General features: G+C 44.0%; 1 protein-coding gene across 7 annotated transcripts in view; it reads right to left on the minus strand.

Annotated features, from left to right (window-relative positions):
- Nucleotides 1-24,263, minus strand: part of DUS2 (dihydrouridine synthase 2) — an 84,585-nt gene that overhangs the window by 51,627 nt on the left and 8,695 nt on the right. For all 7 annotated transcript variants that reach the window (XM_078779707.1, XM_078779708.1, XM_078779710.1 and 4 more), the window contains 6 exons: nucleotides 22,600-22,645; nucleotides 22,422-22,513; nucleotides 14,225-14,268; nucleotides 13,648-13,708; nucleotides 13,030-13,077; nucleotides 11,881-11,946 (listed from right to left, as the gene is read on the minus strand). In XM_078779707.1, coding sequence (XP_078635833.1) covers nucleotides 11,881-11,946; nucleotides 13,030-13,077; nucleotides 13,648-13,708; nucleotides 14,225-14,268; nucleotides 22,422-22,513; nucleotides 22,600-22,645 — 357 coding nt within the window. The remainder of the gene's footprint in view (nucleotides 1-11,880; nucleotides 11,947-13,029; nucleotides 13,078-13,647; nucleotides 13,709-14,224; nucleotides 14,269-22,421; nucleotides 22,514-22,599; nucleotides 22,646-24,263) is intronic.

Below are 24,263 nucleotides of genomic sequence, written 5' to 3' on the forward strand. Positions count from 1 at the left end.
TACAAATCATACCCTGTCGCCTCACCGTGGCGTAGGAGTGGCAATGGTCAATGGCATCGAATGTCATGGCTAGCAAAGACAGGGAGGTACACTTGATTTAAATTTGGGAATTTTTTTTTTTTTTTTTTTTGGCCACGGAACGGGCACCCACGTACGGGCACGTCCTAGTTAAAATAAAAACAACAACCCCTAACCCTGCAGGTGTCTCTTGCTCTTCGTGTGGTGCACTTGGTGTTCTGGCTTCCTTAGAAAATAAAGAAAGGCGCCAACCGCGTCCATTTCCTTATTGTGGCCGTCAGGGTGCCAACTATAAGTGGTTCACCTGTATGGCATAGGTGCCACGTTGACCCATAGGTCCATCCACGGGTGGTGCTTGGCCGCAAAAGAACTGCGGTCCATTGTGGGTGGCCACCAAAATTGCGGTCCATATGGTGTATCGATCCAGGCAGCAAGCAGCGAAAGTGCAGGCCCACAACTGCGTAGCCAGCACCTCTCTCTCCTCTCTCTCTGCCCCAAAGCCAGATCCTCGGAGGTGGGAGACAAAAGAAGCAGACAAGCGAGTAAGGTGGTAAGGGCGCAAAAGTGCACGCAATGTAAGGTAATGCACACTGGGGGCACATGGGAACCAGGTGAGACAGGTACGTTCCTACCGTACGCCCCCCCCCCCCCACCAGGTAACCTACATGGCCCCTCCCTTACCCCTTACTGTATCCACAAAACACAACACTACCCATAAACATCTACTTTACAAATCAACAACGTCCCTACTGTCTTCCCCGTTCCTCCCATAAACCAAATTCGTCTTCTCTCCCTCCTAACCAATCAAATTTGCCATTTTCAACTTTCATCAAAATTTGCCATCTCCAACTCAACATCATAATTTGCTATCACCAATTCATCATCAGTCCCTCCTAGGGAGGGAGAGATGGAATCACCCCAATGTCTCATCCACGTCGTGATGCGTCTCACAAATCCTCACAGCAATTCTCATTTCTGCAACACAAACAAAGAAAACACAGGTGTGGAGTCATCATCATCACCACAGGTAAGTGGCTGCGTATGGTGCGACAGGTTCATCAATCCTAACTATTTCCTAAATGACTTTAACAACTTTACATTACCCGGGGTCTTTCTCCTGCCAAACCATTGGCCCTCTTACACTATGGGTTCTAAAAACCAATGCCCATTGACCAAACTGTGGTGCTTTTCAATTTGGGGTCTCACTCCCCCGATTCATCTCCCAGTGCCCTCGCACAATTTCTGGGCCGTGGCGTGTACCTCTCCCAGCGGGTCTACCCACCTGCACACCTCCACCACTGCAGTTGCCTCCGAGCTTACCTGCTCCTCACCCTATCCTAACTACCTGGGGAAGGCCCTCTGGCGCTCCCCCACTCGGTGCCCTCTCTGGCACTGGGCTACCCGGGTCCGTCCTCCGGATCCTCGGGCCCCATCCACAACTCTACCGGCTCCCAGAGCCCACCTGCGGCCTCACCTGGCCGACATCCTCACAGTGGTGGAGTGCCCAACCAACTACACACACTAACAGGCTACACGCCCAGCCATTTCCACAACACTAATGCACCCATCCACAACACCATTCTGCAACCGCACCACAAATGCCAATATCCAACCACAATTTACCTATACCCTCTACCTAACACTTACACTACCCGCCCCGGGTATTCGTGAAAGGGGTCCACTCTTCCCCCATCCACACCTTCGCACCATGCACACCACCCCGTACCACTTACTCCAACTCTCTCCACACACCTGTACCTGCACACCTGTGCTCTCACACCTGGTGCCACCTGCACCCTTCTCTCCCCAAGCGCATTCGCGCTGATCCACAACACTCACTACTCATACACTGCTCCACACACCTGTCCAGTTGCACACCTGTGCAATCACACCTGTTCAATTCTCACACACACGGCATCATCTCAGCTAACTACTCCCTTCTGAAACTTGCGCTTCCCAGTCGTCCCTTTAAACTATTGCGCTCCCTCGTCATTATCATCCATACTAATCTACCTGCGTCCCCACTACAGGTATCAGTCACTAACTAAACTTAACGTTACATGTCATCTTCGCTAGATCCCTATCAATATAACCTAACCCACCCGGGCTAGTTTTCACTGCCATACACCCCATAAGCTATTGCGCATTTGCCCCCCCATGGGAAGGGTGGCAGGGATGCCACCCTTACCCACCGGGCCCATCGCTCACTACCAATTTTGCACATCAAATTTCAACAAATCAAAAATTTGCCAATCCTACTCATCATCTGCCAATCATTACTGCCAATCCTTTGCCAATCATCAAATTTTGTTTTTCTCTAATTTTGGGTCCAAAACACTAACCTCATCACCCAGTCTACTCACTAATGCCTCTCGGTGCGCCAATTCCTGTCCAAAGCCCGGCTTCGTAAAGCCAAGCCATGAATGCGGGTTGTTCTGTGCCAGCGGCTGGACGCGTCCGGCACTCGGTGCAGGGACGGGGGCTTACCCGGGCCGAGATCCCACGCACCATCTCGGCACGGAGCCATCCAATGTCCCGACCTCGACCTGCCGGCACGTCTCAACAAAAAGGGGTCGCCATGACGATCCTTCCTATCCAGCCGCCCGCTCCGCCTAGTGGAGCTCGGACGCGGCCGTTCAAAGCACGCACCGAGGGCCCGATTCGGCTAAAAGTCGACCTAACCTCTAACCCGTGTAACGTCGATGCTTCACCTGCATGCTTACACCCCGCAGCCCGTTCCTTGCTCACACATCCAGCCGTTTCCATGCTCCTCGTACCTTTCCTTACACACCCAGGTACACCCATTCCACTCACAGCCTTGGTCACACACCTGACCACCGAACACTTTGGCACACATTCGTTGGTCGCACACCTCACCAACACACCTCTTCGCGCCCCCTCCTCTGTCACCTCCTCTGTGACAATCACAGGTGTGCTCTCATTCGCAATCCCAACCACGTGCCTCACTACCAATTCCAGCGTGCATTCCCACTCACGCTCTACCATTCCAGGTGTGCTTCCTCGCTCACCTGGCACAACCAACTCACGCTCCTTGTCACTCTCACTACTCTCACCTCCATTCTTGACAGCGCACTCTTTCCCCATGCACCTGTCCGTCACACACCTTTCTCGCGCACACTCTCCCGTCACACCCTCTGTAACACTTACCACACCGCGCTTCCATGTGCTCCCTCGCACACACGCTACGACCGACTCATTCTCGCCAGCACCCTCACTCCTTGGCACACACTTTTTCCTCACACACCCCAGAGTCGGACTTTCTTGCACACCTCCTTTTTCGCACACCAGACCTGTCGCACACTTCACCAACGGCCTCTCACGAACACCCGGGTCCATCTCGACCCCCAAGCTTCTTAAATCACCTGGCGCATCATACGCACGACCATGTTGGTCACCACTTACACCGGGTCCTCTTCCTCTTCGCTTCTCCTCCATCACCTGCGAATCCCTCATCCGGTTAATGAGCACATCATCACGATCCAAACACAGACTTTGGACCAATTATTTTACCTCCTCCTTTATCTCTTTCTTATCCTCTCTCCGTCGCTTCTTAATTTCGCTCACCCCTTCTTCCACTTCTTCTAATTTCTGCTTCACCTCTTTTATTCCCCGGTACGTCTCCTCAAGCTCGTCCTCTAAGGCTACCTTGACCGTTTCCATGTGCGTCCTCACCTGCCGGTCCTTCGTCTCCATTACCTCTGTCACCTCGTCCAACCTCGTTGTCAGTCCCTCACGTACCATCTGACATTCCCTCTTTGTCGCTATTAAGTCGTTTTTTATGTCGTTTTGTGTCGCTTTTAACCCCCCTAATACCGCAGTGTTCCTTTGAACCTGCTCCGTTAGTCCTTTTTGTCCCTCCGTCAGCTGTTCCACCTCCTGCGTCAGGTCCTCTATGCCCCCTTGTAACTTTACAGTCCCCTTTCTCACCTCCTTCTCCATGTGCTCCTCACAGTGCCTCACCTCCTCGCGCACTCCTCCGACCTCCTCACTCACACCTCTTCTGATCTCCTCTCCCATCACTTGCATCTCCTGCCCAGATGCCACCCTCATCTGCTCCATTTCCTCCCTGTGAGCATCCAGTTTGGTTTCTACCCCCATTCTGACCCCCTCTATCTGCTGCCCCATTTGTTTAACTTCCCTTTCCGCTTGGTCCCTCATGTCCCTCAATTTGCCTTCCATCCTGTTTTCTAACCCCTCTAACCCCTTTTGCATCCCTTCCATTTGATTCTCTTGAGCGGCCATTCTGTTTTCTACCCCCATTAACCCATTTTTCACCTCTTTTATCCCGTTGTCTAACCCCTCAAATTTCTTGTCTAATCCCTCTATTCTACTCCCTAACCCCCCGATCTGGGCCCCCATGTCATCCCTCAATTTCTCGCTATTGGACCCCATTTGGCCCTCCAATCGCTCACCCATTTGTTCCATAAGGGCCCTCATTTGCAGGAGGAAAAGGTTCGAATCCACCAGGGGCGCTGCCACGGTCGCGGGCGCGGTGACCAGCGAGGCGCCATTTTGCGCGCCCGCAACGTCGGGCGCAACGACGCTATTTTGTGCGTCTGCTACCCTCACTGCTTCGCTCTCCTCACGTCCCTCAATTTGGTCCTGGACCGACCCTGCCTCACTCTCCTCTACCGGAACCCAACCGACTTGGTCTGCCATAGCGCGACTTTCAAAATTCGGGTTTTTATATTTTGTAAAACAAAATCAAATTTCGCCATTATAATTTCGAGCGCGGGAAACGCGCTCCGGATCGAATTCTACTTCCCAACACCAAAATGTTACCCTAATGGTACACTTGGTGTTCCAAAATTTGGGCTAAATGAATTTAGTCCCAGGTCCGAATCCCACTCCTGACACCAATTGTTACAGACACGACTTTGATGTTATGGTGGGCCGAGCGGAATGGCCGCCGTGTCCGCACAAGTTACCCGATTATACTCGAACCTTGGCCGAGTCGCGCTACGCTAGATCAATGAAGGAAAAGGACACAACGGCTGGGATTAAAATGACACGACACCAGGGATACGGTTCTCAAGACCTCCGGAGGAGGTTATAATATGGCGGAAGGTTAGATTACAGGAATGAGAGGGACAGCATAGAAAGATAGGCACTTAGACACACTTATCTTATTCCCGACAGACCACAGATAAACGGGACAAAACTGACTCACATGGGGATTGATGGCAAGGAAGGCGGGTCTTCGATGGCTCAAGGTGCACCTTGGCTCAGGGGCAAAATCGACCCGGTCCGGTCCAATGATGCGGGGAGGTCGCTCAGCGCTCGGAGGTCGCGACTTGTCTTCTCAAGCTGGGGGCGCATCTGACCTCACATCCGGTAAGTGGCGGCGCATATCCGGCGGGGAGTGACACGCCCTCGGCTAGTTAGCTCCGCCCCAGATGGAATCGGTCCGCCCTTCTTATTGGGTGCGGGGGGGGTTACCGGCTCCGCCCTTGACGAGGAGCTGACAGCCAGCCCCTTCGTGGTAACCCCGTGGGCGCACATGGCAATGGCGGCTAACCAAGCCGGAGTGAGAACGCACACTCCCCGCGCCGCGCCGCCCCCTCTGTTGTTGTAGTTGTTGTTGTAGTTGTTGTTGTTGTTGTTGTTGTAGTTGTTGTTGTTGTTGTTGTTGTTTCGTGGGGAAGATGGGAGGAGGTATGGGGAGGTCCTAAACTCACTACTGGTGCCATACAATCACATTCTGGTGCAACGAAGAGTCAGAATTAATGGAAACGAGTCCTTAACTGACATAGACTAAGAATAACTAGCAAGATGTCCGAAAGTTGTCTACGTGAGATGCGGTGGATCTGGGCACGACATTTAATGGGGGAAAAAGGGGAAGGTCGGTTCTACAGAGTGTTATTTACAGGCAATGGGACTAGGGAATGGGGGATTGGGGATAGTTGGGGAGTATTGGGGAAATAGGGGAATATTTACAAGCGGATATGGAGGCCAAATGCCATATCCGCAACAATATATACAGTCACGTGAAAAAGTAAGTACACCCCATGTAAAGTTTTGACTTTTTCAACATATTTCAACATACAGCTATTTGATCTTCATTTCAACAATATTGAGAGATAAAGGTGATATAATATAACAAATATCATGAAACATTTACATTTTGTAGTCCATTGTATAATTTAAATGAACATAAACGCAAATTTCGCATGTGGAAAAAGTAAGTACACCCCTACATTTATCACCACTTCAAATACCTAAAATTAGAATCAGGTGCACCAGCTCAGGTGCAAATGATTAGAACATCGTTGGTGAGGATCTTGGAGGAACCTGTCTTATTTAAACCTCAGACATTTAGTTTGGTTTGCTCTTTGTTGTTGAAGTGTGCGGCGTCACCATGCCTAGATCAAAAGAGCTCTCTGAGGCCTTCAGAAAGAAGGTTATAGATGCCTACGAGTCTGGGAAGGGATTTAAAAAGATCTCCAAACAATTTGAAATCAATCGTTCGACTGTCCGGAAGATCATCTACAAGTGGAGAAGATTCCAAACAACTGCCAACTTGTTCAGGCCAGGCCGCCCCAGCAGGTTCAGCCCGAGAGCAGACCGCAAGATGCTGAAAGAAGTCTCTAAGAACCCCAGAATGTCATCACGGGACCTTCAGGTAGCTCTTGCCACTGTTGATGTCAAAATGCAGGAGTCTACCATTAGAAAGAGGCTGCACAAATTTGATCTACATGGGAGGTATGCCAGGAGGAAACCTTTGCTGTCCAGAAAGAACATCAGGGCAAGACTAAAGTTTGCCAATGAACACCTAGGCAAAGACCAGCACTTCTGGAACAATGTACTCTGGACAGATGAGTCAAAGGTAGAGCTATTTGGCCGCAGGACCAGAAGACATGTTTGGCAAAAACGAAAAGCATTTGACCAAAGACATTGACATGACCATTTGACCAAACCAAAGACAGCATTTGACCACAAGAACCTGAGACCAACTGTAAAGCATGGTGGTGGAAATATTATGGTTTGGGGCAGCTTTGCTGCATCAGGGCCTGGGCAGCTCACCATTATAGAATCCACGATGAATTCTTCATTGTACCAGAGGGTGCTTGAGGATAATGTGAGGCCATCTGTCAGAAAGTTGAAGCTCAACCGAAGGTGGACCTTGCAACATGACAATGACCCTAAACATACCAGTAAATCCACCAAGGAATGGCTGAAAATAAAGAAATGGAGGGTTCTGGAATGGCCAAGTCAAAGCCCGGATCTAAATCCCATCGATATGTTGTGGGGGGATTTGAAACGAGCTGTGCATGTAAGAAACCCCTCAAACATCGCACAGCTGAAAGAATTCTGCATGGAGGAGTGGGCAAAAGTTTCTCCCAGTCGATGTCAGAGACTGGTAGACAGTTATAAGAAACGCCTACTTGAGGTTGTTTCTGCCAAAGGGGGCAAAACCACCCTTTTAGAGCCAAGGGTGTACTTACTTTTTCCACATGCGAAATTTGCATTTATGTTTATTTAAATTATACAATGGACTACAAAATGTAAATGTTTCATGATATTTGTTATGTTATATCACCTTTATCTGTCAATATTGTTGAAATGAAGATAAAATAGCTGTATGTTGAAATATGTTGAAAAAGTAAAAACTTTACATGGGGTGTACTTACTTTTTCACGTGACTGTATATATAAACAAGACCGAAAGTCTAACAGCGGTGGAGGATAGTATGATAGGATAGTACGACTTATTTAATAGGATAGTATGACCTGGGTGGAGATACCAGTTAGCAAATAATGTAAGTATTAAATATTTTTGAAGTACTCTCGGTCTCTAAGCTGTCTGTCACCAGAAAGTGAAGAGATTGCATTGAGACACAGACACTGGTTTATTCTATATGTTTAGAATCAACAATGAACCAACCGTACACTGCTTCAATCCAGTAAATTCGCAGTCACGACAAAGGGATTGCAGTGCTACGATTATATTTACTATATTATTATTATTATTATTATTATTATTAACGTCATTATTATTACAATGAAAACTATACTACTGTATGAAGAAACCTGGGCGAATTTGTTCAAAACGGCATGAAGGTGACGCATGAAGCCTATGGCCTATACGTACTGTATCGTTGGACGACCCGTAACGCCAATGCTTTCGATATTTAATGGTAATTTTAACAATTGGTTCGTTTGTGTTTCACAATTAATTAAAACCGTAAAGTTAGAGCATGGCGATTGTGATATACAACAGGTTCGACAATATGTTCGGCCTGAACGGCATAGGAATCAAAATGGCGGTGTGTAGAGTCAGCAGTCATACACGCCATAATGACATCACATTACCCTTGCCATGTGAACAGATCCTCAGCTCTGATTGGTGTATGTTTGTGAGGGACACACATACATACATACGTACATACGTACATACATACATACATACGGACAGACAAACTGTTCTGGACGGCTTTGCACTCTGGGCTGCACCGTAAAAAAAATATATATATATATATATTGTTGATTTTTCTTTTTTAACACAACTCAGAAAATTACTTGTCTAGAGGATTGAACTCAAACTGGAGTGCATTCAATCTGCAGTGAGACATGGTGATGTGCACGGTGATGCAACTTGGAGTTAAATGGAACAAAGTAGTCGAACGAGTTAAATGGATCGATTGTCTGTCAAGTCTAAAGGAAAGACCAAGATAAGTGGTTGGAAGGACAGAGGGTCTGACCCACGAGCAGTCCCTCACAAAATGGGCAGTTCAACTATACGAGTCAACTTTATGAAGTTAAACTAGAGTGAAGGCGATGGCACGCAATTCAACACGCTTCCCACCAAAAGTAAAGGTGAAACATGGCAAAAAGTTCAATCAGGAATGACCCGACATCAAATTGAGGTTTTTTGTTTTTTTTCACGTTTTGACCCCTGTGACCCTAAATCCACACATGAAACGTGAGGGTGGGGGAGAGTGGGGTGGAGGGGGGGGGGGGGAAGGCTCAAATCCAAAAGAAATCGTTACACATTTCATGCATCCTCAATGTTGATTGCATATACACTACTCAAAATAAGTTAGGGATATTGTGGGAGTGAGTTCATTTTTTTTTATAGGGGTTAGGGTGTTGAAATCAAGAATGCTGTGTTTTTTCACACTCATTAATAACCATAGAATTAGGACCAACAACTTTTTTCAACATAATTAACACACAAAATCAACCACACCGAAGAACCTGCCAATATCCTTATAACTTATTGTGAGTAGTGTACAAAGTTTCATTTGAAAAGATTTTAAAATGTGCTCGTAATTTCATTTTTTTAAAATTCCCCCCCTCCAAATTATTTTCAAAAGGTGCGAGAATAATTACATGCGAGTCAACTTTATTAAGTTAAATTATAAGAGTCAACCTTATCAGTGGAATTTTTTTAAAATAATAATACAAGATATTCTTTACATTACCTGCGTAAGCATTATCTCCAACTTCAATGCTTAACTCTGGTGTTCTTCAATCAATTGAGGTGAAGAATTTCTGATGTGTTTTCTAGATGTTAAATGTTGATTGAAATGGGACCTTTCAAAATCCTCATGAAACATCACAATTAATTATGTAAGTGATTGGTTCTGGTGTTTCTGTTTTATACTTCCAATAAATCTTCCATATTAACTTTGTGGAGAAAAATATTTCTTGCAAGTCTTAGTGTGCTCTTTCATTGCCTTGTATCAAGTAAAAACTTGTAAAGTGTGTGTGTGTGTGTGTGTGTGTGTATGTGCGTGTGTGTGTGTCAGCTCCACAACGAGCCTTAAATCATTCATTAAATAGAACGGCACTCAGTGGAGAGCATACCTCCGCCTGGTTGGCCATATCACTCAATAGTGAAGAATCACTTTAAAATTCTACTATCTGGATCCAGATCCGGATCTTCACCAAAATTTAATCGATTCTTCCTTGTCAGACTCCCAACCTGTACAACACGTTTCGTCCATATCCATCCATAACTTTGAGATATCCATAACTCCATAACTTAACCCCATAAAAATCCATCCATAACTTTGAATATATCGTTTTTGGTCGTATTTCCCAATGGTGAAGAATCACTTTTAAAAAGAAATTCTCATATCCGAATCCATATTCAGATCATCACCATCATCGAATTTATTTGTCCTTGTCGGACACCCAACCGGTCCACCAAATTTCGAAAAAAATCTGTCCATAACTTTTTAATATATCCCGCTATGTATCTGTTTCGCCCCGATCTCCCAATGGTGAAGAATCAATTAAAACATTATAGTAGCCAGATCCGAATCTTCACCAAAATCTAATCGTTTCGTCCTTGTCACATAAAAGCAACATCTCTGCCAAATTTCGTCCGAATCTGTCCACAACTTTTTGAGATATTTGGTTCCCAAACAAACAGACAGACAGGGGTGAAAACACAACCGCCACCCACCTTTGGTGGTGGAGGTAAAAAGTGGTTTTCAACACTCACACGAGTGGGGAATGTGGTTTTTCAATGCTAACATGATTGTGAAAAATGGTTTTTCAACACTGGCACGAGTCCGATAAGTGGTTTTTCAATATTAACACAAGTGTATCTAGAACGGCACTCAGTAGAGAGCATCCACCTGGTTGGCCATATCACTCAATGGGGAAGAATCACTTTTAAAAAATTATACTAGGTGGATCCGGATCCGAATCTTCAACAAAATTGAATCGATTCTTCCTTGTCACACACACCTGTCCACCAAGTTTTGTCCAAATCCGTCCATAACTTTTTGAGATATCCTGTTCCTTATCGTTTTTGGCCCCATCTCCCAATGGTGAAGAATCGCTTTTTAAAATTCTCGGATCTAGATCCGGATTCAAATCTTCACCATAATTGAATCCATTCTTCCTTGTCACATGCGCAACCTCCCCACCACGTTTTTGTGATATCATGTTATATATTGGTTTTAGCCCGATCACTCAATAGTGAAGAATCACTTAAAATTCTCCAATCCGGATCTTAACCAAAATCGAATCAATTCTTCCTTGACACACACCCAACCTGTCCACCAAGTTTCATCTTAATCCGTCCACAACCTTTTGAATTATTGTACTATATATCGTTTTTGACCCTTTCTCCAAATGGTGAAGAAACACTTAAAAATTCGAGTAGCCGGATCCGAATCCGGATCTTCACCAAAATCTAATCATTTCGTCCTTATCACATACATTAACTCTCTGCCAAATTTTGTCCGAATCCATCCAATACATTTTGAGATATCTTGTTCACAAACAAACAAACGGACAGACACTGGTGAAAACATAACTGGTGGCGGACATAAAAATAGAACGGCACTCTGACGTCGCTACCTCGACCAATATGCCCCCGCCCAGATTACCTCATTATACATACTTGTACCAGGTTTATTTTAAATCCCTTCAGCTGTTATCAAGTATCACATTTTTACCTGACATGACCTCTGATGCTGAAATAAAATCAGTTAGTCTTTGCATCATAATATATACTTACACTGGATTTGGTCAAAATCCCATCATTGGTTCACAAGTTAGTGCAGAAACATATTGTTTACCCAAACTCTGGCATTTGACCATCATCCCAAAATGAAATCAGTTAATCTTTGCATCATAATACATACTCGTACCAACTTTGGTCAAAATCCCATCTCTACCTCACAAGTTATCGTGGTAATGAAAACCAATCACGGATGCATGGACGACTTCATCGGCGGAGGCATAAAAATAAAGTGGCGACACACAGGGGTCCTCAAGTGAAAAGTCAGGTTGCCATCACAATTTTACGTGTTCAAAGTGGGTGATCAATCCTCTACACAAATAAAATTAGACAGTACATGGTGAGCAACAGAGCACCCACCGAAGGCAGAATGCGAATCTTGCACGTAATTGGCTTAGAAACACCATTCACGAGCTTTGAGAGAATCTGTAACAAAAAAGTTTTGTTGTTTTTAAGATTATCTTGGTGGGATGGAGCAACAACCTGTCGTGCACAACTCACAAGACTGAAAATGGTTACTTAGGTCTCAAAATGCTGTCATACCTGATAGCCGTCATCATCCGATTGCATTCGTTTAGTTATCAATGCATTTTTATTCATTGGGACATTTGCATTTGATGCCAACCACAGGGCTGCATTTGGATGTGAAGGAACAGGATGGATAATGCAGATGTGGACAAGAAACAAGGAAATGATCAATGGAGAAAGCAATAATAGGTAAAATGCAGTACAATACAATTTCATTCATTCTTTCTTAAATCTCTTCTTCTTCTCTTCCCTTTATAAAAGGGGGGGGGGGGGGGGGAGGAGAGTCCAATGGTACCAAGCTTCGCCTTGCCTCAACCACGATACGCCTCCACATCTCCACCCTCAGCCATCTGTCTCCACTCTCCAAACACCCCCACCCTATTTGATATCCCTCCTCACCCAGTCTTTCCACCTCAACCTCAATCTACCTCTTTTCCTCCTTTCTTGGTCCCTCAAACTATCCGTTCTCTTTGCCATTCTTTTTTTCCCCATCTGCACCAAGTGTCCAGCCCATCTCAGCCGGCATTTCACCAATTTCTCCGTCAAGCTCATCTCCACACCAATCTCCTCCCTCAGTTCATCCATCTTCCTTCTATTCAACCTCTTCACTCCCGCAATCCTCCTACACCCAGCTGTTCTCGCAATCCTGCAACCTCTGTTGCCTCCCTGTCAGTGCCACCGTTTCAAGACCATAAAGGTAAGATGGCGTCACACAAGTAAACTCTTAAATTTAAAACGTCCAAAAAAAAAATTTGAACATTAAAACATGCCAATAGAATCCAATTTTGGATCAAGGGTTAATCTTCATGTCATTGTAGCTTTGGTCGTCTTTTCTAATTATATATAATCCATGGCTTATTCAGAAAGAGAATGTGTTAAACGAGTACATCACATGATTATTTTAAAAACAACGGCAAATATTCTGAGCTGCTCCGTGAACCACGGTTGGTGGAGTTTAAAAGTAAAAACATGGCTGCATACCCGCTTGATATTTTCTGGGTTTGAGAGTAGTGCTGCCCCCATACCTCCCTGCAGCAAAAAAACAAAGATAAAACCTTCCAAAAATACGAGGGGTGGCACAATGTGAGCCACAACTAAGCAAGGCAAAAGATGCATATCGATACGTTACTCATAATTGCCTTCGATCGTTTTTTGCAAAAAAAAATTTTCTTCACTATTACCTAACTATAAACCAAAATCTCCAGAAAATTTCATGACGATCAAACTCATTTTCGATCCAAAAAACGCGATTTTAATTTTTAGAAAAGTTGCCTTCTGCACAAAAGTATTCTAAAAATCGGCGAAGGCAATTTGACAAATTGCCTCATGTACAAAAGTAGTCTCGAAATCGGTGAAGGCAATTATGTTAGTAATAATTGCCTTCGATCGTTTTTTGCAAAAAAAAAATTCTTCACCATCACCTAACTATACCCAACATCTCCAGAAAATTTCATGACGATCAAACTCATTTTCGATCCAAAAAACGCGATTTTTATTTTTGGAAAAATTGCCTTATGCACAAAAGTATTCTCAAATTCGGCGAAGGCAATTATGTTAGTAATGTATCGATATATTTTAACAATCTCAACAACAACCAACCTTGGTCGAATATTCCTTCGGGCACCCCATGTTGACATCAAAGGCAGCAACATCATTTTCGCTAGAGGAGAAATAAACTTTAATAACCAAGATCAGACAAAAAATAATAATAAAACAATTTTGTGATATTTGAAAGACTTCTGCAGTCTCCATTTGTGTTTACAATCGTATATTTTTTAAAAGATTAATTACCCTAAAATAAACTTGTGGAACTTTGTTTTTCTGTACTCCCCAAAAGTTTTGGGGCAGTTTTGTCATGCCCCCCCCCCTCCCTCGCCCCACCACGTGGACACATGATGGTGCCCGGTGTCATTGTGCCAAGCTGTCACCATGACGTTATGCCTTTGCTGAATCCTCACATATGAGATCGATAATTTTTTTATCCAGCAGGTAATAGTGGTATTGAAGTTGTGCAGACCGCTCCTTCACTTGTGCACTTTGTTTTGTAAACAAAAAAAAAAAAAAATCCAGGAAAGTGTAAAGTAAAATTATCGATTCTGTGATCCATACCAAAAATGTTTTGTGCTTTGAAATATCATGAAGGAAATTTTAACAGAGAAGAAGAGGATACACTTACAGAAGGCGTGCTACGAGCAGTGCACGATCTGGGTCGGCTGTGCCCTGCACACAACACAGACATGCGACATTATTGGAAAATGTATCCAGTAACAAAATCCAGTCCAAAAAAAGAAGCCAAAAAACCCACTAAGAGGATGAGGCTTCTCGTCTACAAAAAGCTTTGTATGATGGTCGTTCAAAAAGGTCATTTTCCTTTTCTCCAACAACCTCACCTCAGATAATCAAATTGGTTTCAGACCAGGTCACACCACCTTGGACATGCTGCTACTACTCACCCAACAATGGATGGAGGCCCTCAATGCAAGACATGAGTGAGATCAGGGCCATCTCTCTGGACTTTCCTTATGCTTTTGATACAGTCTGCCATCGCACCGTGCTTTCCAAACTCTCTGCCTATGACATCCAAGGCCATCTCCACACATGATTTCCTGACTTCCTCTACTCTCGTAGCCAAAGTGTGGCACTGAACGGAATCCTTCCACTCCTCTCCTTGTCAAGGCTGGAGTTCCCCAAGGCAGTGTTTTGGGCCCAGTCCTTTTCCTGATCTTCAGAAATGATTCTATCACTTCCTGGAAAATTATTTATCTATTGGCTGATGACTCCACCCTCTGCCATGACATCCCTTATCCTTCAGACAAGTAGGCTGCAGCCTCTTCCTTCTCTTCACACCTTGGAAAACTAAAATCACAAAATGGTCAAACACTTGGAATATGTCTTTCAACCTTGACAAATCTCACACTCTCTATATCTCTCTCAACGGCGGTTTGGCAAAGCCTCCCTTCTACTTTCTTAACTCTCGAGGTAGTTCAGTCACTCAAACTCCTGGGTCTCACTATCAGCCACGATTACATTTCAAAGTTGGCCTCCAAAGCCAGCCATGAATGGGCCTCATCTGTCATACAGAGTCCTTCCTTGGCACACCTGAACTCATATCCACCTAAAAGACCTTCATCCACAGCTTAATGGAGTACTGCTCTCCCCTCTGGGCTGGCTCCCCTCCCTCATCTTGCTCAGCTTGATTCCAAGGGAACCAAGGCCTTCAAGATCATTGGAATCTCCCACGATCAAGCTGAATCTCTGGGATTATTACTTTGCCATCGCAGGCACATCGCTGGTCTATGTCTTCTCCCGCCTCCTTTCTGGTCTTGCACCTTCTGCTCTTTCCATGCCCTCGTTCACCCCACCCACAGGTTTCTGCATAGCTCACATGGTTCACCATCAACCCCCTTGTGGTGAAACTACCTAAATCCAGGATCACTGCTCAAACCTCCACTCATTTGTTCCTGCTTTATACCCACCTGTGGAATCAACTTCCACATCCTCTTCAACCTCATTCCACCAACCATGTCTTCTGCACAGCTGTTCACCACAATCCAGATTGTCTCAGATCTTGAAACCACGATCTTTTCTACCCTCATTAACCCCACCCAAATCCCTCATTCCAATTCTCCAGTTTTCCAACCTTGGTGTTTCCTTCTGTATCTATCTTTTCCAGCCAATGCATCTTCTGTGTCCATCTTGTCCACCCCATGCAGGCATGTTTTGCACCCTGATCCGTTCAGTGTACTGGCTCATCCACAAGTATGAAAAAAAAAATTAATCAGAACAGGGGAATTCCTGAGTGGCACAAAAACTTAAGGTTATTTTATCAATCAATCTCTAAGTAGTAGGTAGATAAAGTCGAAACTCGTTAATTTAATCGTTGCAGCACTCATGATGCACATAGTGGTCTTGCATGCTTCGACGCAACAAAGCAAATGACGCTCGCCTTCTCCGTCATGACTGTGTATATAATTGGGCAAAAGTCCGCCATTCTCAATCTACAAGTAATTAGTAGGTTGTTCTACAACCAGAAGCCGCTATAAATTGCTCGTTCACCAGAGACAGTTCACTTTCCGGAAGCAAGCTGAAATTTCCCGATCTCTCGGGTTCTGTCCACACAGCTTAAAGTCCAACTACACAATTATAACTTGACACCTTTGTACTATACTCAGCTTTTAGAATAAAGATCTCACCTCAACGAACACTGCAAAGTAGTCACGTATAATACACAGTTCGTTCCAGATCAAATAATAAGCAAACGTGCATGAACAATGTGCACCAAACCAATACACTGCCCAAACGTCAGTCGTATCAAATTTGTCACAAAATCTTGATGCTTGTGCTCATGAAAAAAACGGAAATGTATGCCTATTAAATCCCATTCTTGGGTAAAATGCCAGGAGCATAGAAAAGGCCCCTTTATATAAGGGTATGTGCCATGTGGCAAAAAAAAAGAAGGGACATTCCATAGCTTGTAGAAAATGCCAAACAATACAAAATAAGGGGCATTCAAAAAATCTCTGCATGCTGAACTACCCTTGTGTTCTGAGGAGGAACCAAGTAATGCTCTAGAAAAGTTCATATAAAGGGGCACCAATTTGATTCATACATCTGCATGAAGTAAATGTATTTTATTTGCCAGATGTAGGGCGCCCCGATAAAGTGTGCATATATTTTTTCATATATATTTAATTTTAAAGCAAAAACTATAGCACTTAGGTGGAATTTGTTTTGAAAGCCATCAACTAGACCTATTGGCTGATGTATATTCCAAGTTTCAGCTAGTTTCAATGTATAGTCCTTGAGGTATGAGCGCTAACACATTTTGGGCGGACGGATAGATGGATGGATGGACGGACTGACAGACACAAACGTGATTTCAAGGGTTTTCTAAATATAACTCAAGAATGGATAAACGGACGTCGCTGAAATTTGGAACATATTACCTCAACGTACAAAGTATTTACTTCTGAAATTTGCAGCCGATTTCGTCCAGTAGAAGCCGAGAAACGTATTTTCAGTCCCCATGTAAAAGTCGGGCAAAATAGGGCAGAAAATAGGGCAAAATGTAGAACATTGTCATGGGGACCGCAAGGCTAACCCCCGCTCTTGCAGGGAAAATGGCCTTAAAATGCCTGTTGTTGTTGTGTTGTATGTAAAAGCTGCATACAGAGAAACGATCCCTTATACAGACCTGGCATTTAATATGGATTATATTTTTTGTGGGGGTGAATTTACTTTTCAAGATGACTTAGAACCAAAAGTTCATTGGAATTATGTTGAAATTATTCTAGATTTTGTTAATGTGACCTTTAAAAGAAACAAAAACCACATTTGACATTTCGAAACAAATAAATTGATCCTTGAAAGTGATGTAAACTGATATCGAACTCAATTCACGGACAGTACTGTGTTAAACTTCTGTACGTTTTCCAGAAGTATCTCTTTATTTTGCACATTAGCCAAAATATTTTTTAACAAAAACAAAAGTTAAATTACGACTGGGATTACGGACAGTAAAATTACAGTTCAGTACTTCGTGTAACCCCCACGAGCATTCAGGAGAGCACGTACACGTCGAGGCATGCTGTTCTCGAGATTTGCCAAGGTTTGGACAGGAATCGCTTGCCATGCAGTGACAATAGCATGTTGCAATTCACGCACAGAGGTCGGCTGCTTTTTCTTTTTTTTTTTTCTTCTTTTTTTTGTATACAAGATCGAGGCTCGTGAAAGAGCGAACATTAATCACACAGAAAGACAAACCGACACATAAAACATATAACATCGGGAGCGGTAGACAAGATGGGGAGAGAGGGGGAAGGACACAAACACAACATTTGAGAGCAGGGACCGAGAGACATGGAGACATCGAGAGATCTGAGAGAGGGCGAGGGCTTTGGGGGGGGGGGGGGCATGGGAAGGGGGTGGTGGGAGAGGTATAAAACATATGGACACTGCCAGGACTTCCAGGAAAGAAGTTGGAATTTCAAACAAGGTGGATCTGGGGTGAATTAGCGGGGGTAGAAAAGATCAAGGTTTTGGATGGGGGAAGATAAGAGATGGTGGTGAACAGCTGTTTTAAAGACCTGGAGGGAGGAGTGGGATTGAAGGGAGTGAGGGAGTTTGTTCCAGAGGCGGGAGAAAAGAGGAATGAAAGAGTGAAGGTGAGCAGAGAGCCGAGATTTCGGCAGTTTAACCATCAGAGGGTTGCTGGCAGATCTTGTGCGACCTGTAGGAATATTTGGGGGACAGAGCACAGAGAGAGCTGGGGGTGCAAGGCCGGAGAGGAGTCGGAAGAAGACAGAAAGACCACCTACCTGCCTGCGGTGAGTGAGTGAAAGGCCCTCAGAGATAGCTTCATCGCGGGAGATTCCAATAATTCTGAAAGCTTTGGTTTCAACAGCGTGAAGCCGAGCTAGGTGTGAGGCAGGAGCACCGGCCCATAGGGGAGAACAGTATTCCATTGAGCTGCGGATGAAAGCCTTGTATGTGGTGAGGAGCTCAGGTGTGCCGAGGAAGGACTTCGCACGACGGAGGATGCCCGGTCGGCGACTGGCTTTGGAGGCCAGCTTGGAAATGTGGTTTTCCCAAGAAAGATCATGGCAGATAGTGAGACCCAAAATCTTGAGCGACAGAACTTCTTGGAGAGGATTGTTGAGAAAGTAGATGGGAGGGTTGTCCAGTCGATCTTTTCGGAGAGACATAGTAAGAGTGTGAGATTTGTCAGGATTGAAAGACATGTTCCACTTGTTTGACCAGTCTGTGATTTTGTCCAGGTCTTCAGAGAGTGAGGAGGCAGCAGACTGCCGATCTGAGGGAAGAGGAATGGAGCGGCAGAGAGTGGAGTCATCACAAAGAGATAGAGAGGATTTTCGAGAGAGTCAGAGAGATCATTGATGAAGACCAGAAAAAGCACGGGGCCCAGAACACTGCCTTGGGGAACTCCAGCCTGAACAGGAAGAGGAGATGAGAGAAACCCATTCAGGGCCACACGTTGACGACGACTAGAGAGGAAGTCTGCCAGCCATGCGTGGAGATTTCCATGGATACCAAAGGAGGAGAGTTTGGTGAGCAGAGCGGGGTGCCAGACCGTGTCGAAGGCACGTGATATGTCGAGGGAGACAGCTCTAATTTCCTGTTTGGCATTGAGGACCTCCATCCATTGTTGAGACAGCAGAAGCAGCATGTCCAGAGTAGAGTGACCTGGTCTGAAACCAAATTGATGATCAGAGATCAAGCCATTGGAGAAGAGGAAAGATTTCATATCCGAAGCAATGATGGATTCCATGACTTTGCTGATAATTGGGAGAAGGCTGATTGGTCTGTAGTTGCTAGGATCTGTTTTTGCACCTTTTTTGCACCTTTTTGCACCATGCTGGTCCAAGTGGTCGATTTGACGCGTTAATTCTGCCCACAAGTTCTCTATCGGATTCATATCCGGGGACATGGCAGGCCACTCCATATGCTCTACACCACGGTCAGCAAGAAAGTGTTGGATCATGCGAGCACGATGAGGCCGTGCATTGTCATCTTGGAAGACAAAGTTTCCTCGAAAGGCTGCACGAGCAAATGGAAGCAATGTTTCTTCCAGAATGGCCCTGTACTTGAACTGGTTCAGGTTTCCATTCAGAACAACCAGGTCAGTTTTGCCCCCTGCATGAAAAGCAGCTCAAACGGTCACCCCACCACATCCAGCTTGGACTCTTGGCACTATACAATCTTTGTTGGAGGCTTCATGCACTTGTCTGCGCACTCGGACGCGGCCATCTTGACGACAGACCAGAAATCTAGACTCGTCACTGAAGATCACGTGATTCCAGTGTCCTGGCTGCCATTGACGGTGCTCTCTGGCCCACTGCAATCGGCGCTGGCGGTGTTGTCTGGTCAGGCGTGGCTTTCTCAGGGGACGCCTGGCACGATAGCCTGCTTGAACCAGTCGTTGGTTGACTAGCCTTCTGGATACAGGCACATTTGTCAGTTGCTGCCACTCAGCCCTAAGCCGATTAGTTGACTTGGTACGGCCATTGCGGACTAACCGGTGCAGCTGGCGATCATCCCTCCTTGTGGTTCTGCGGGGACGTCCTGGCCTCGGTATTGGAGTAGGGACACCCCTCTGAGCATTTCGTTTCAGGATCTTTGACACCTAACCTTGAGTGATGCCATACTGCCGAGCAATAGCACGCTGTTTCATGCCGTAATTTCGTAAAGCCACCACTCCATGACAAACAGCATTGTCGAGTTGACGGACCATCTCCAGAGGAAGCGGCAATAACTTTTGTAGATGTGCAGCAGTTGTTTTCCACTAATACAGAACGCAACAACCCTTGTATACCCGACTGTGAAGCCAATCATCAAATGCACCTGTCCGTACATTTTAGCCACACCACCTGTGAAATAATCCTATTGTTGACTTCTTGCTGCAACAGACAATCAGTGACATGGTTCGTTTAACAAATAAATCACCAAAGTGTAAAAGAAACTCACCAGATTGATATACTGAGTTAAGAAAGTAAACCCAAGTCACGAAAAAAATATATTCCATATTAAATGCCAAGTCTGTATAAAGGGAGGGGCACTTTGCACCTCCCTTTGATTAATTTGAGTAAATCGAAGTGTTTATTGTTTCTTGAATCATCCTGAATGTGCTACATCATACTACTATAATGGTACTCAGTAGAGCGCATACCTCCGCCAGGCTAACCAGTTTACGTTTTGTACCCCACTGGTAGTCCGCATCTGGACCCAGAAATAAAACAAAATCTAATCGGCTTGTTGCCACCTACCCGACTTATCCACCAAGTTTTGTCACAACTCATCCATATCTTTTTGCGACATCGTGCTGCATACAGTCATGGCCCAAAATATTGGCACCCTTGCACTTTTTTCAAATAGACAATATTTGGTAGCACAGCCTTGGGACAAAATAACTGCAGTCGAAGCACTTCCTATAGTGCAGGAAGTGCATAACTGCAGTCGAAGCACTTCCTATAGTCATAAATAAGCTTCCTCCACCTCTCTTCTGGCAGTTTGGCCCACTCTTCTTGTGCAAACTGCTCCAGTTCTCCCAGATTTGAAAGGTGCCTTCTCCCAACTGCTGTTTTCAGATCTCCCCACAGGTGTTCAATGGGATTTAGATCTGGACTCATTATTGCTGGCCACTTCAGAACAGTCCAGTGTTTTGTCTTGAAACATTCCTGGGTGCTTTTTGAAGTGTGTTTGGGGTCATTGTCCTGCACCAAGACCCATGACCCTTGACGGGGATCCAGCTTTCTGACACAGCGTTGAACATTGTGCTCCAAAATGCCTTGGTAATCTCCTGATTTCATGATGCCATGCACACATTCAAGGTACCCAGTGCCAGAGGCAGCACAGCAACCCCAAAACATCACTGATCCTCCTCCATATTCGACTGTAGGGAAGGTGTTCCTTTCTTTGAAGGCTTCATTTTGTTTTCTGTAAACATATAGATGATGTGCTTTACCAAAAAGCTCTAATTTGGTCTCATCTGTCCACAGGACATTCTCCCAGAAGGATTTTGGCTTGTTCAGGTCTGTTTTGGCAAACTCCAGTCGGGCTTTCTTATGTCTCTCTCAGCAGTGGGGTCCTCCTGGGTCTCCTATCATAAAACCCCCTTTCATTGAGTTGGCGATGAATGGTGCAAGTTGAAACTGTAGTACCTTGTGTCTAAAGGTCAGCTTGAACCTGTTTGGCAGTTGATCGAGGTGTTTTCTCCACCATTCGAACAATCCTTCGATGCAATCTTTGATCAATATACAGAAAAAAAAAGTTCCACATTTTCTCTTGCAGCCACGTCCAGGTAGGTTGGCTAGAGTGCCATGGGCCTTAGACTTCCTGATAACATTGCATACAGTGGACACAGGAACATCAATGTCAATCAACATCAATCAATCAAATCATCAATGTCTCTGGAGATGGACCTGTAGCCTTGAGATTGTCAATGCTTGGCTACAGTATTGTGTCTGACCTCCTCAGACAATTCTATGGTTTTTACACAACCATTTTGGAGATAGCATGATGGATGGACAGAGACAGAGCCAGAGCCAATTGCAACTCCCCCACCGAACCCCCCCCCCCCCCCCCCACTCCACCCTACCCTCATAGTTAACAACAGTCAAACAGGCGACTGACAGAGTGTATTTGAGTCCCTTGAAGACGACCCCAGGACAGGAGAGCCAGCAGATGTACCTGATGCGCAAACTGTTGCCCCGGTTGAGGCCTTCATCATGGAGGATTACCACATTAAGTTCTTTAAAATATCCACAGCATTCTGGAATTTCTCAAGGGCAGTGTATAAATAAATAAGATAACCACCCTCTCCCAATGCAGGAGCGATGGCTGTGTGCTTCTCGTACCATTTGAAAGACGATTCGGTCGTGCTCAAGGCTGCACGTTTGAAACACAGCCTTCCCATCAGGTGCGACAAAATCCACTGTGCCCAAAACATCTGCAAGAGTAAAATAGTTAGGCTACCGTCAACAAAATAGGTGAGTAAATTGAAATGAGAGAAGGCAAACAACTTGAGCGACTGACCATTCACAACCCTCTTGCACTGCAACATCTTTAGATCTACAAGTTCCTGGACAAAAAAAAAAAAAAAAGAATAAAAAAGAAAGAAAAACAAGTACACATACATTCAAAGTACACCGCCCCATGCCAAATAATTAAATATGCTGCAGCGCGGCATTGCCGGGGCGCCTCGGGCGCCCGGCAATACCGCAGTGCAGCTCATTGAGGCTGCAATGGGAGGGAGAGGTGTACACTAATTGATTGATTAATTGTATAATTAAAATCAATAAAAGATTATCACAAAATATTTTCATAATCAATTGGCTAATCGCATAACTAAACCACTAGTGCTTCATCCGAAGATGTATGTTTTAGAAATTTAATTAAATAAGTCATTTATAAAAAAATAAATAATTAATTGATTACTCAATAAATAATTAATCGATTAATCAATAAATAATTAATAGATGAAATGATTAATCAATAAATCAAAAATATCCTTGATAGCCACATCACTTGGTCACTCATGTCCAAATATTAGCTTCCCAGCTCAAAAGGTGCCTGAGATATTGGCCAAATGAGAAAGAAAATAAATAAATGATTAATAATGAAAATAAATAAATAATAATCATAAAAAAATTAAATTATTAATCAATTTGGTCAGAGAACACATAAACTACCACTATTCCATCAGAATCTGTAACTTTAAAAAAAATTTTTTTTGTCATTAATCAAATAATTAAATAATTAATCGATTAATTGATTAATTAATAAATCAAAAATATCCTTTGCAGCCAAATCACCTGGTCATTGGCATGTCCAAATATCAGCTTCCTAACTCAAAAGGTGCCTGAGTTAATGGTCAGAAGAGAAAGGAAATTTGATTAATTAAATAAGTACTTAATTAATCGCTAATAATTAAATAACTCCTCAATTTATTGATTAATCAAAAAAAAAAAATACCGTTTTTGACAAAGCACTTTCTCACTATTGTGCCGACATTTCAGCTTCCTAGCTCAAAGGATGGCTGAGATATCGCCCGGACAAACAAGAAAAAGAAAACAAGAAAGAAAACAAACAAGTACAGATACATTTAAAGTACACCGTCCCCATGCCAAATAATTAAATATCCTACAGCGCGGCATTGCCGGGGCGCCTACAGCGCCCGGCAATACCGCAGTGCAGCTCTTAGAGACTGCATTGGGAGGGAGAGGTGTACAATTAATTGATTGATTCATTGTATAATTAAAATCAATAAAAGATTATCACAAAATATTTTCTTAATCAATTGGCTAATAGCATAACTAAACCACTCGTGCTTCATCCGAAGATGTATCTTTTAGAAATTTAATTAAATAAGTCATGAATAAAAAATTAAATAATTAATCGATTAATCAATAAATAAAAAATCGATTAGTTGATTAATCAATAAATCAAAAATATCCTTGATAGCCACATCACTTGGTCACTCATGTCCAAATATTAGCTTCCGAGCTCAAAAGGTGCCTGAGATATTGGCCAAATGAGAAAGAAAATAAATAAATGATTAATAATGAAAATAAATAAATAATAATCATTAAAAAATTAATTTCTTCATCAATTCGGTCATAGAACACATAAACCATCACCATTTCATCAAAATCTGTAAGTAGAAAAAAAAAAATGTTTTTGTCATTAATGGAATAATT

This window comes from Myxine glutinosa, chromosome 6, assembly GCF_964187855.1.
Source record: "Myxine glutinosa chromosome 6, kmMyxGlut1.1, whole genome shotgun sequence".
In the NCBI taxonomy this organism is placed as follows: Eukaryota; Metazoa; Chordata; class Myxini; order Myxiniformes; family Myxinidae; genus Myxine; species Myxine glutinosa.